The sequence below is a fragment of the Hyperolius riggenbachi genome, chromosome 4 (genome assembly GCF_040937935.1).
Source record: "Hyperolius riggenbachi isolate aHypRig1 chromosome 4, aHypRig1.pri, whole genome shotgun sequence".
In the NCBI taxonomy this organism is placed as follows: domain Eukaryota; kingdom Metazoa; phylum Chordata; class Amphibia; order Anura; family Hyperoliidae; genus Hyperolius; species Hyperolius riggenbachi.
This window is the reverse complement of record NC_090649.1, coordinates 482702220-482716733: the sequence shown is the minus strand read 5'-3', so window position 1 is coordinate 482716733 and position 14514 is coordinate 482702220. Positions and strand designations below refer to the sequence as shown.

General features: G+C 45.1%; 1 protein-coding gene across 1 annotated transcript in view; it reads left to right on the top strand.

Annotated features, from left to right (window-relative positions):
- The window catches only part of KCNH1 (potassium voltage-gated channel subfamily H member 1), a 423679-nt gene that overhangs the window by 219621 nt on the left and 189544 nt on the right, over positions 1-14514 (top strand). Inside the window, exon 8 of the mRNA XM_068233463.1 lies at positions 1492-1691. Coding sequence (XP_068089564.1) covers positions 1492-1691 — 200 coding nt within the window. The remainder of the gene's footprint in view (positions 1-1491; positions 1692-14514) is intronic.

Here is a 14514-nt window from a genome sequence, read left to right as displayed (position 1 = left end):
CTTCTAGTGATTATTTTTTACCAGTGTGCATGCTTGAAGCAGAGAGGGCTTCTTTTTAGCACAGCTAAGAATGTCACAACTGAGGAATGTAAACAAAATATAATGTTATGGTACTTCAAAAGAAAGTGAGGATTGGCACATGCAGCTCTCCTTGTTTAAAACACAGCTTTATTGTGTCTGGCTGTACATCATAGAAACATAGGGTACATTTCCAATATTGTTTAAAAGGTTCCTACCCAGTCCAATGTCCGGTGGGGTGAAGTGGGAGCGGTGGCTTGCCTGACGCACGTTTCGCTCGTATGAGCGTCTTCTGAGGCTCTGCGCACGCCGGGCATCTTGCGCTCTAAGTTTAATCTAAGTTCCCCTACCTCCGGTATATGAAATATAATGTTATCTCCTCTTCGGATGTGGATCAGAAGCTAAAGGACTTTTCCAATGAAGAACAAAGTGCTGTGTTTAACTGTTTGAATGCTGTTCTGCTGCAATTTTTGTGGTAGTAGGTTTAAAGCTGTAAATCATCTTTCAGAGCAAAGGAGAAATGCTGAGTGTCATACCACTTTAAGTTCACGCAATGTGTGGACATAACACCGCATGCTATCTGCACGTGGTAACTTGCACGTTACTTTCCTACCATGAAGATTGCTCTGGCAATATGCTCGTTAACCTCCTTAGCTGTAATCCCAAATCAGGCTCGGGGTGAAAATCCACAACTCAGAGTGGTAATCGCGTGCCTGGGTGAGTTATATGCAGGAGCTGCTGCAGATCTCTCTATAGTATGCTTTTTTTCTTGTTTTTAGGGTCTAAAAGTTTGTGAAAAAAGCTTTTAGACCCTTCATCTGGAAATAATCAGAACGCCAGTGAGGGCTTGATTCACAAAAGGGTGCTAAGTGTTAGCCCACCAGTGAAAAGCCACTTTGCATGTGCTAACATGCTTTGCACGTGCTAACTAGGGTGCTAAGTAGTTAGCACATGCAAACTACTTAGCACCGTAGTTAGCACATGCAAACTACTTAGCACCATAGTTAGCACATGCAAACTACTTAGCACCATAGTTAGCACATGCAAACTACTTAGCACCCTAGTTAGCACGTGCAAACTACTTAGCACCCTAGTTAGCATGGTGCTAAGTAGTAATTTGCATGTGCTAACTACGGTGCTAAGTAGTTTGCATGTGCTAACTACGGTGCTAAGTAGTTTGCATGTGCTAACTATGGTGCTAAGTAGTTTGCATGTGCTAACTACTTAGCACCCTAGTTAGCACGTCCAAAGCTTTTAGGCGTGATAACTGAGTTATCCCGCTTTTGTGAATCAAGCCCAAAGTGCGCTTGGATAAGTATGGTCTGTTACAACGCAGAGACGGGAACATAGGAGTGGTGCATTTATATGCAGCAACGCTCATAGTGCGAACGCAGCCTAATTGTTGTTTTTTTCAGCCATAAGATTTTTTTATTTTTTTCAAGCACAACATAACCGGTTCTGTCTCCTTCACAGCACTCCTATATGCAACTATCTTTGGTAACGTCACCACCATCTTCCAGCAAATGTACGCCAACACCAACCGTTACCACGAGATGCTGAACAGCGTGAGAGATTTTCTCAAACTCTACCAAGTGCCCAAAGGACTGAGTGAACGTGTGATGGATTACATAGTGTCCACGTGGTCCATGTCGCGGGGGATCGACACGGAGAAGGTGAGCGCTTTTATTATTTTTTTTACTTTTTGTTTAACGAGGACTGTTTGGATTTACCAGAACTTTATTTTATTTTTGTGTTTTTAGCATATGACTACAACCACACCAATTCTCTGCAGAGCTTCTTGTGTGTAGTGGAACTCAGTGTGTGTGTAGTGGAGTACATATTTATTCAGCTAATTGTTTATGTAGTACTGTACTGCCCAACTAATTCTGCTAAGTAAGAGGAAAACCTTTAAAGAGAAACTCCGACCAAGAATTGAACTTTATCCCAATCAGTAGCTGATACTCCCTTTTACATAAGAAATCTATTCCTTTTCACAAACAGACCATCAGGGGGCGCTGTATGACTGATATTGTGGTAAAACCCCTCCCACAAGAAACTCTGAGGACCATGGTTCTCCTGGCAGTTTCCTGTCTGTGAACCTTGTTGCATTGTGGGAAATAGCTGTTTACAGCTGTTTCGAACTGCCAAAAAAAGCATGCAGCAGCTACATCACCTGCCAACAGTAAAAATGTCACCATGTAATAAATGTCAGAATGTAAATCAGGGATTTAAAAGATTTTACAATGGGCAAACGCTGACTAAATCATTTATACATAATTATTGTAAAAATGATGCACTTTTTTATTACATTATTTTCACTGGAGTTCCTCTTTAAGACACACCCCTGCCTCACATTCGGACACGCCTCCTACCACACCTTCAGACAGGCCCCACCACACCTTTAGACACGCCCCCATCACACTGCTGATCACGCATACCACAGTCAGGGACAAAAGACAACAATACCTAATTCAGATCCCAAGTCAGGTCATTTCTACCATTACTACTTTTACTTTATATTTGAACATAAGAAAAAGATCAGTTTTAAAGGATTGGAATAAAGTTAAAGGTCACCTGAAGAGAGAGTTGTTTGGAGGCTGACATATTTATTTCCGTTTAGGCTGGTTTCACAGTGGGACGTTACAGGCGCACGTTAGTGCAGCCTGTAACGCAGCCCACCGCACAGTAATGAAAAATCAATGGGGCTGTTCACAGTGCGGACGTTGCGTTACATTGTAACGCTGCGTCACAAGACAACGTACTGCATGCAGTACTTTGGACGCGGCTGAGCCGCGTTAGACTGCTTGCACATGCTCAGTAATGTTGGGGAGGAGCGGAGAGCGGCCAGGCACATGGCTAATTAATATGCACTGCACGTTATGACTTGCAGTGTTTACTTCCTGGAGCAGCCGCTCTGTGCGGCGATTGGCCGGCGGGACCACGTGATGCCGCATGCGCACAAGAGTGCGCATCACGGCATCCCTGATGCCAGAGTGAGCTGCACAACGCGGCTCACTCTGAAGTCCAGATCCAGCACCACCAGGCGTTGAGTTAGGGGGACGTTATGCGACCTTAATGCCCCCTCTAACGCAACGTCCTGGTGTGAAATTAGCCTTAACAATACCAGTTGCCTGGTAGTCCTGCTGATCTTTTATGCACCAGCAGTGTTTGAATCACACAAGTGTATGCACCAGTCACACATCTGAAACAAGCTTACAGCTATTCCAGTCAGACTTCAGTCAGTAACATCTGATCTGCATGCTTGCTCAGGGTCTATGGCGAAGAGTACTAGAGGCAGAGGATCAGCAGGACAGCCAGGCAATGTGCATTGTTTAAAAGGAAATACATATGACAGCCTACATATCCTGCTTAGTTACCAAAAGGAAAAAAATGATGTGTGAAATACTGGAGAAAGGGGGTGGGGAGAATGGTGTAGGCGATGGAGACATCAAGGCTTTGCTGAGGAGAGTGGGGGAGGGGGCGTTAGACAAAGTTCTTTGAGATTATCCTAAACATAGGTAATATAAAGTTATCTCCTGGACCCCCTTTGCTCCAGGGCCCCCTAGCAGCTGCTATGGCTATTGCTGCGCCCCTGTCCTGGTCATATTTTTCCTATATACTTGACAAAGGATCCTAGTGACCCGAAACGGATTGATTCGTCACATAAGATTTGACTTAAAATTGAAGTGGCTTTATGTTGAATTTACTGGATTGAGGTTTATGGTGTGTTGTTATGAATACCTAATTACGGATCAATAAATTGCCGTTTGCATAAAAATACCCACAAGTGTACCAGTTACCAGGGGTGCTCAGATACCCCTTTTCAAAATCCGGATTGACCCGGGTCTGGATACCTAGATATCCGATCCGGGTCGGATATCCGATTTCAAATATTTCCAATCCGAATCGGATATCCGACCCTAGTATCTATGATATCCGCGCAAATTCTGATATCTGGATAGAAAAAACGGAAGTGGCCTTTAAATTGCTTTAAAAAAGTTTTTTTTAGGGTATATGAGGCATGTAGCATCATTATTTTGTAAAGGGGAACACTAATTGATGATGTGGGGACTTAAAATCCCCCCCAAAAATAAAAAAATAAAAAAATGGCTGTCAATTAACATTAGGCCTAGGTTCCAGACAGCGGTCGTGCAGCCCACATTGTGTCCAAAGTCCAACCGCACAACTGGGACATGGCAGTTTTCAGCCAAGACACCTCCAAAAAATTACCCAGCAATTGTGTTTTGGGTTAAATATAGGTGGTATCAGTGGCCTGTGGCACCCTGGCCTGGCGGTGGGAGCTGCACAGGATGCATTAGGTGTAATGTGAGCCAGGAGCATGCCGGACGTAGCATGTGGCAATTGGCACTTAGCACGTGGCACGTGTCACGTGGCACTTGCCACGCATGTCACGTGGCACATTTTCCCGGGCCAGGGAGGAAAATGTGTGCAATGAAAGCCTATGAGAATGGACGCTGTCTGTTCTCACTAGGCTAGTAGCCACATTCGATCACTGCCGTGACTTAATACTCACGTGTCCATCTGCGTCTCGGTCTTCGTACTCAGCCCAGTGGCCAGCAGAAGCTCCACTTGGGTGCAAAACGCCAATGGGAATCCCCAGCAACAGGGAGGATTCTCATTGGTTCATAGTGGACCAATGAGAATTCTCCCTGTTGCTAGGATGAATTTGCCTAAGGCAGCCTATGGACAGCTTCTACTGGACTCCGGGCTGAATACAGACGGACTGAGCAGCGGTGGGACAGGTGAGTGGCGATGTGGACGTGATCAACGCAGGACTATTGAATCGGGATTGAAGCGGACGGTGAAATTGCTGCAAGCAGAAGCAAAATGGACGGAACACATCAGCCTAGCGGACGCGCTTACCGTGTCCGTGTTGAATCTGCTCTAGCATGAATCGACCTTTAAATGACACCTTAGTCCTAAATGTAATCGGAAATGTGTGTGGGGGGGAGAGGGGGGGAGGGCGCGCAAAGACTTACCGCAGATCCCATGGCCTGGTGTCTCCTTTCGATCATCTGTGAACGGCCCCGTTGTAAAACCCTGGTTGGAGCAGATGCAGAAAGTCCCCGGGGATATACACACACTCCCACTGCGTGCACCAGCTACTTCTTTTCATGGGAATGTGCAAGTACTCCCAGGGGCTTACTATGCTGACCCCGCCAACTAGGGCTTTACAACGGGGCCATTTACAGATGATGGGAAGGAGGAGACACCAGGCCACAGTAGGTGCGGTAAGTGTATGCACACCTACACACACGGTCAGGGGCGTAACTATAGCCTCTGTAAGGGATGCAGCAGCAGGGGGGCCAGAAGCTGCAGGGAGGCCCGTGGGGGAGGACTTTCTTTTCCCTGTCCTAAGGGCACAGTGAGAAAAAGCTTTCTGCTCTCTGCACAGTTGTTCTAATGACTGCATCTGCTCAGCCACTGATAAGGAATTATACAAAGTGTTGTAGGCTAAGATTTGTAGACAGTCCCTATTCAGTGTGCAGCAGGCTCTTGTGTATAGCTCCCTGCCCCCAACCTCTCTACCCCTCCCGAAGTGCTGTCTGTGTACTTTAGTGATGCTGGAGGAGTGTGCAATTTTCTGTATGCATTTTTTGCACACCAAGTGTGTCTGTATGTGTGAAAACATGAACGTTTTATCACAGAAGCTAATGTAATTGATAGAGAAAATGCTGCGGTGCTTCACTGCTGTCTGTTTTTATCTGCATTGGTGTACCTGTGCAGTTAGCATGGGGGAAAGGGGGCCCAGTGATTCCCAGTTACGCCCCTGCACACGGTGTCCATTTCTGATTACATTTAGGACTAAGGTATCCTTTAAATGCTATTTTCTCCATCTATTTTCTCTATTTACAGGCTTTGCCATCCACTGTTACCTTACAATTCTGATGGGACTTGTTTACTTGTTAGAAACTTATGTATCTTTAATCATCAGCATTATTTTTGATTGCTTTTCTTTGAAATTACCCCCGAGGGTACAATCGGTTCTATTTTTTAAGATGTCCTTTTAAAGAGTTTAATTACAGATTCAAGGTTTTAATATGTAAGCTGTTCTACTGAGCTATTACAGTATATTGTATTTGTGTTAGCGTACATTTGTATCCTTGGCTACGAATGATACGTTGTGCATCATCTGAACAGTTAAAGTGAACCTCCGGACTAAAAATCTACTCAGCAGAAAAGCAAAGGCTTGGTGTTTCTTTAACAGTTTCACAGCATCAGAACTCTGTTTTTCTTACCAAATCATCATTTTTAGCTGCATTTTTAGCTAAACTCCACCCATCAAAGAAATCTGCCCCGGGCGTTTTTTCCCTGATGCTGTGCAAAGCATGATGGGATTTCCTATGTTGTTGTTCACGTTGCCTAGCAACTGGGAGAGGTGCTCAGGACACAGGACAGTTGGAACTGTGTCTCATGCTCCCTGTCACCTCCTTTCAACCAAAAAAATGGCTGCACTCACATTTGCCTGTTCATTTAAAACAGGGTGGGTAAGAGATTATATTACCTATCTATTTTAATTAACATAACTAATGTAACTTAATGACAGTATGCTTGTTTAGGTTGGAGTTCCTCTTTAAGAGCGCACGTAAGGACATTAAGTAGAATGCAATACATAATTTAGGATACTCATTTATACTGGTTATAGCTTCTGAAATTCTTCTTACATGTATACTGTTTTATATTGGTATGTAACCCCACCTTTCCAGTGATGCTTGGCCTAGGCTATGATGTCACCCAGCCTTCTGCCCCAGAGCATTCTGGGAGACCAGGTATTGTCAATGCTCACTTCGAAAACATTCTGCAGTGATTCAACTCGCCAGCAGTAAAGATGTCACCTCCTGATAAATTTAAAGAGACACTGAAGCGAAAAAAAAAGATGATATAATGATTTGTATGTGTGGTACAGCTAAGAAATAAAACATTAGGAGCAGAGACATAAGTCTACTATTGTTTTCAGTACAGGAAGAGTTAAGAAACTCCAGTTATCTATGCAAAAGAGCCATTGAGCTCCACCACTTTCAAAGTGGCAGAGAGCTCTGTCTTCTGAAGCTTGTTATCTCAACTGTCAGTCACTGTATTTTTTTTTTCTGCAGAGGACAGGTCAAAAGTTCCATAGCCTGCTCTGTAAAATCATTTAGAATGCTGAGTAGCGTGTAAACTGCAAATATTAGAGAATGATGCAATGTTATAAAAAAAAAACACTATATAGCTGAAAATAAAAATCAAACCATTTTCTTTGCTACTAATGTTCTATTAATTATCTGTACTACACAACCAATTCTTTATATCATATTTTTTTTTCTCTTCAGTGTCTCTTTAAGAATGGCACATTTTATCTGTAGGAAACATTCTTCTTATCTGTATGCATTTACATATATTTTAAAATGTTCACAATAGTGGTGCTTTAAGTCAAATAAGGACAAATAAATGTAAACGGTGGGTTAAGACAGAAAATTGTGATTGTATATGGCAGCAGCTACTAATTTGATGATTTAACATAACTACACTAAAGTTAAGATAAGAAGTTCTATTGACTCAAATGAAGTAACTGACTTTGGAGTCAAAGAAACAGCAGTAATTGGCTCATTGATTTCCTACTTGATAAAGTGTGCTAAAGTGTTAAAAGTCAATCATTTCAGGCCATCGATTTTCAGATCACTACAAAATAGATCCCGTTATTGATTGGAAGCAGATTGGACATGTCGGAAATTATAAGTTCGACCCGTCGAACCGCCGTAAAGCTGGATTCACACTATGCCGGATGAAAAACGGATCCATTTTCTGTTTCTAGGTGGCCACTAACAATACAATTTGGCAAAAGGCTCCTAACCATTCCGATACGATTGATCCGAAAATTGGATCGATTTCATTAATCTGATTGGTTATGAGATTTTTTGTCTTAGTGGTCCCGAACAATGATTTCCATTTGCTCATACGAATGTAACAAACGATCATTTGCCCAATTGTATAAGCACTGGCCACCTTTCACAGATCAGTTCCTTACATAGTGCATCATTTTTTTCCCCAATCCGCTAAGCAAAGTTATTTTTATTTCCGTGTGAAAAGAGTCTTGTAGACAGGCGTAACCATAGCACCTCCAAGGGATGCAGCTGCAGGGGGCCCTTAAGGGGAGAAGCCTGAAGGGGGCCCTCGAGGGCCATTTTTAGGGGCAGGTATAGGCGCAGCGTGGGAAGGGGGAGCAGCCGGCACAAACAGCAGCGGGGAGGGAGGCCTGATTCCCCCCCACCTCAGGCTCCCATCAGCACTTCCCTCTCCAGCAACAACAGCCTGGGGGGGCCATCCAAAGTTTCGCAGGGGGGCCCAGGGATTTCTAGTTATGTCCCTGCTTGTAGAAGTGCCAATCCTGCTGCCTAGGTGTACCCCTGGACTCTGCTCTCTCCTTTGCACCCCATGTCCAAAGTATTACCCGATCCTGAAATTTCCACTTTCGCAACATCATCAGGATCCGTTCCTCCCTGTCCCCTGACACCACCAAGTTCCTCATCATGCCCTTGTCCACGGGCACATGCCAGTCCGCCCCCTCCGATCCTCCCAACGACCTGCGCCTGATCGCACCATGCATATCTCACTCCCATGCACGATTGCAGGACTTCACTAGGGCTGCCCCACTCTCTGGACCTCACTCCCATCAGCCATCAGACTCACCCCACCATTAATTCCTTTAAATGAGCCCTCAATACTCACCTTTTTATGCTCACCTACCTAGTGATTGCACAAAAACTTTCACCCACAGTATAGGTAGGTATGTATAGGTGCCCCCAGTATAGGTAGTATAGTTTCCTCAGTATAGTTAGCTAGTATAGTTGTCCCAGAATTGGTAGTTTAGTTTCCCCCAGTATAGATAGTATAGCTGCCCCAGTATAGGTAGTATAGTTTCCCCAGTATAGTTAGCTAGTATAGTTGCCCCAGAATTGATAGTTTAGTTGCCCCCAGTATAGATAGTATAGCTGCCCCAGTATAGGTAGTATAGTTGCCCCAGTATAGTTAGCTAGTATAGTTGCTCCAGTATAGATGGTATATTTGCCCCCAGTATAGTTAGTATAGTTGCCCCATAGCAGCCAGGTAGGGGAGGCAGCGAGCACAACGGTGGGGAGGGGGGTCAGACCAAACTCCCTCCCGCACCCCCCGTCTTTGCTCCCCCTCCTGCTATTAGCACAGTGTGATAGTAATTGCGGCAGCAGCGGACAGGGAGTGATCTACTCGTCTCGTCCTTGCTTTCCAGTCGTCAGTGGGCAACGTGCCACATCACGTCCCACAAGACTTCTCTTTCTTCAATACCACCCACTGTGGGCAGTATTGAAGAAAGAGAAGACTTGTGGGACATCATGCACGCTGCGCTTCTATGCCTGGAGAGCAGAGCCGGATTAAGGCAACATGGGGCCCTAAGCAAAGTAACTGATTTGGGTCCCCCCATCATGTCGTAATATAATCAGAAGATGCAGCTGCACAGCAACATGCCGCACACACCGGGCAGCCGAGCTACTGGTTGCTCGCTTTCCTCTGTGGGTGCACAATGCAGGGAATAGCAGCGGCAAAATGCAGAGTGAGAGATGAATGGCTGGGACATTTACACTCAGGGGCTGGGGTACCCCTGTGAAGAGGGCGCCAGATATCACAGCAGCAGCACTTTCCCCCTGCATCTCCAGCCTGGCAATAGCAGAAAGCTCAGGACACCGCCAAACCGGAAGCCGTTCCCCAGACAGAATTACATAACCACCCCCACCACCGAACAACCGATTTCCTCCCAAACTAGACAGCCACCATGCAGCCTCCATCCCAGTGAATACAATAGTCGAGCAGAGAAGGCAGCCACAGCGGGGGAGAATGACAGCACCAGATGACTCACATTCATCTATTGCGATCCAAGCAATAGAGGCCCCGTCATCCGGAGCCCATCTGTATCCTCTAGAGTGCTGCCGCTTTGTTACTACTACTATTACTACTTCCTACTTCCTGTCTGATCTGAGAATCAGGAAGTTCAGAGCGAGCGGCTGCACTGTAGAAGAGACAGATGGGTTTCAGATGACGGGATCTCTATCGCTTGGATCATGGATAGGTGAGTGAGCGTTTGTCATCTGCTGCTATCATTCTTGCTGCAGCTGTGGTTCTCTGTGGGAAGGGATGGAGGAGTGGGCAGCGGCAGAGCGCAATGTAGCAGGAGGGGGACCTAGGAGGAGAGCCTGGCTCTGAAGACAATCAGCAGCGCACGGCATCATAAGACAAGACAAACAAGACAAATAAAAAAAAATTTCTCCTGGCGGACTCAAAGCGTCAGAGCTGCAGCCACTAGGACGCGCCCTATAGGCAGTAGCGGTGTTAGAGAGACTTGCCTAAGGTCTCCTACTGAATAGGTACTGGCTTACTGAACAGGCAGAGCCGAGATTCGAACCCTGGTCTGTGTCAGACGCAGAGCCCTTAAAGGGACTCCGAGCAGTGCCTGTGGGTATGCCTTTAAGCATACCCACAACTAATTAATTACATCCTCACACCTACCAGCATGATGTTTGTAATTATATCCCCCTGGGTTCCTTTTATTTCATTGCATTGTGCTGAATCGAGCTGCCGATTTTGGAGAAAAGTCCTGTGGCTGCGATTTCGATCTCGAATATAGCGAAAACTAAAAGGCATAGGGTGGCCGTGTATATATCATTGGAAAGAGGAGAAAGAGAGCTTTAAAATGATATGCAACTTTTCATAGTTACTGCACTACTCAGAGTCCTTTAACCATTATACCATCCAGCCACCGCTGACAGGTATGGCGAGGGCTGGTTTATGTGCTGATGGGGCCCCTTTGACTCTGAATGGGGCCCCAAGCGACTGCTTTTGTTGCCTGGTCGGTAATCCGGCCCTGCTGGAGAGCAAGGAAGAGGTGAGTAGATTACTCCCTGCTTACTGCCGCCACAATTACTATCATACTGTGCTAATTGCTAGAGGGGGAGCGCAGACAAGAGAGCACAGGTTGGTCCGAACCCCCTCCCCACCGCTGTGCCCGTTGCCACACCCCCTTCCTGGCTGCTTCCCCTTCCGGTCCCCTTACGACTGGCATGCCAAGCACACTTCCTCGTCCTGCCCAGCGCCTCCTCCAGACTTCTACCACCTGAGGATTGGAAGACGCCTCACTTGGAGTCATCAGTGGGATTGGCTTGCTCTGGTAGGGCCCTACCCCTAGTGTTTTCAGCTTGAGTATGCACCTCAACGTCTGACACCCCTCTTGCGGACTTGAACAGACTCTATTTTGACCAAAGACATTGAACTACTGTTATCAAATCATTCCCATGATCTTGTTTTGTTGTGAGCTCCTTGTATGTACTACCTTGTATGTTAACCCATTTTTTTTTATTGTGCAGCACTGCGTAATATCTTGGCGCTTCATAAATACAATAAATAACCATTTCCTGTGATTTTTTTTTTATTTATAAATATAGGGCATTTACATAGTGCCGTTATCTCTACTGACCTTTTTCTGTGGCACCGTTATAAATAAGCTCCTATGTGACTGGAGTTCCGCTTCCGTGCGTATTACTATAAGCAGTAACAGAAATCTATTTGAAATGACATAAGGCAGCAGATTTCCATGTGAAAGTGCAGCCCTGATATAATCATTCACAAAGTAACCAAACTCCGCCAGAACAATCTGGCGTTTCTATAGCGGCGGCGGTCCCCTCTGCCTGCAGCTGCGGCGCGCTACTCGCATTCCATTACAGCTCAGCTACATCTGAATGAAGCACTTAATGTATGACATCGCTGCTCATCTCGCATAGAGCAGGAGAAGACGGAGGTGACGTTGCTCTCCGGGCTGCGGAATAATGATGTGGCTTCTTGCATGCTTCTGTAAACTGGCTTCAGGCTCTTCACATCTTCATATTCCTTTGTGAAGACAAATGTTATTCCTGCCATTATTCCGCATGTTTAACCTTCCCCATCCCCCACCTCCCCAGCCAACCCAGTTCCAGGAATGGCATATTTTACTCACTAAAGGCTAATATGTGAGACAGTCAATAATATCAGCTCTCCTGGGAGGCTTGTATATCGATTTGCTCTCTGATAACCACATTACCGCAGCCCTTGGGATAACTGCGTTACACCGAGTGACTTTGCCCATACGCCACTCCATTTGGGACTCGTAACGCATAAATCATTCATACGGTGGACGGCCGCCTTGAAGATTAAATATTTCTAGAAAAGAGTTTATTTTGAATTTAGTGGCTATTTATTGTGTTCTATTATGTAATACTAGAGTTGAAATTGTACTTTTTTCCCCACTAGGGCACCTCAGAGATAAGAGGTGGCGCATTCTGAATCAGGATAGTGGCATTGGATGTGGGAAAGCCCAACATGCAGAGGGTTTATGTCAAGCATGGGCAAACTTGGCTCTCCAGCTGTTAAGGAACTACAAGTCCCACAATGCATTTGCCTTTATGAGTCATGACTGTGGCTGTAAGACTCCTGCAATGCATTGTGGGACTTGTAGTTCCTTAAAGGGGACAACTGTACAATTTAAAATATGTGCAAACATAGACAAATAAGAAGTACATTTTTTCCAGAGTAAAACGAGCCATAAATTACTTTTCTCCTATGTTGCTGTCGCTTACAGTAGGTAGTAGAAATCTTACAGAAGTGACAGGTTTTGGACTAGTCCATCTCTTCATAGGGGATTCTCAGCAAGGCTTTTATTCTTTATAAATATATTCCCTAAAAAGGATTTAAACAATGATTCTGGCCAGTTTCCCTGCTTCCTACAGTTTTAATTGGCAGTTGGAAAGAACAACTGCCATTCACTAAGTGCTTTTGAAAACAAATATATCCCTGAGAATCCCCTATAAAGAGATGGACTAGTCCAAAACCTGTAACTTCTGTCAGATTTCTACTGCCTACTGTAAGTGACAGCAACATAGGAGAAAAGTAATTTATGGCTCATTTTACTCTGGAAAAAACATACTTCTTATTTGTATATGTTTGCACATATTTTAAATTTTACAGTTTTTCGCTGTAGTGCTGCTTTAACAGCTGGAGGGCCAAGTTTGCGTGCCTGCTTTATGTAGTCAGGTACCTTTGTGTAGACACCATTGCGTGTAGTACCCAACAAGATTTGTTACCGAGGCTGGTTTCAGAGTGTATTTTGGCATCAGCGATGCGTCGCGCCCGCTGCGCCGCCAAAAACAGGCCTTCAGGGAACACCGCGTTAGTACACAGTGTTTCCTGTCTGCCAATCTTCCAAGCAGGAAGTGATGCATTTGTGGTGACTTCCTGCTTCGCGTATGTGGAAATGCATGGAAATGTATTGCAAAAATGCATGCACGCCGCAAAGTCAACTTTTTAGAAAACCCTGTGTCGCCATAGACTAGCGACTTCCGGGGTGCCGCAGGTCGCCGCAGGAGCAGCACGCTAACGTAGTTCTGCGCTAGTGTTAGAGAGCACTTCCGATGCAGCCGCATACCGCAACATGGGACGTATGAACTTCCCTCATAGGGTTACATTAGGCTGCGGTAGCAGTGTAGCAATTTGCAGCACCGCACAGCGCCAGTGTGAAAGGGCCCTCGGGTTAATTTGGACTTTTAATGATGTCACAGTGGTCAGCTGACCAGGAAGGGGCTGTCCAGTTATGGGTGTGGTACTTTAACACTAGTATATATTCACTACAATTAACAGAAGTACTTAAAAAGAACCTGAACTGAAAATAAAAAGTAAAAATAACAATACACAGGTCATACTTACCTCCCATGTAGTCTACTCCTCAATCTCTTTCTCATCTCCTGCGTCCCATTTGTCCACTGTGATCAATGGATTTCTACATCATCTATTTTAAAAATGGCCATTACCCCATAACAGCTTCCTGGTCAGCACACAGTTAAACTGTAATATCACCCAGTTGAGCCATAGGGAAACATGGACATTACCTTGCACATTCAGTTGTAACTGACAGCTGCTGATATATAGCTGACAGCAACTGGTATATTTCAGTTCTGACAAAATATTGTAAGAACTGGAAGGGATCACTGTAAGAAGAAAATGGTGAGCTTCTGAGAGGAAGTGACGGCGAGGTTAGTATGTAATATTCATATGCAGCTATGTCATGTGTTTATTTTAAATAATTTTACCCGCTTCATGTTCCCTTTAAGCGTTCACAGATTAATAATCAATCAATTCCTGCATTTACAGTTGGACCTCAAATACCTCATAGAAACGTTTGACAGTCTCTTGGAGGTGGGGCGCTGCACTGTTATCATGATATAGCAAAAATAAATACAATGGTAATTGTGTGTCAAGCGCTCAGATTGGTCCCCTAGGCTTAATACTGGACAAATGGTTCAGCAGGGTAACAATCCCCCCCCCTTGTGTCCTGGCTTACCGGATCCATCGGCCAATATGGGCTGGGCTCCCCTGGATCCGGGTTAGCTGGTCTTTATGGGACGTATTACCTGATGTTATATCATCTCTGCAAGGAAGTCTGTT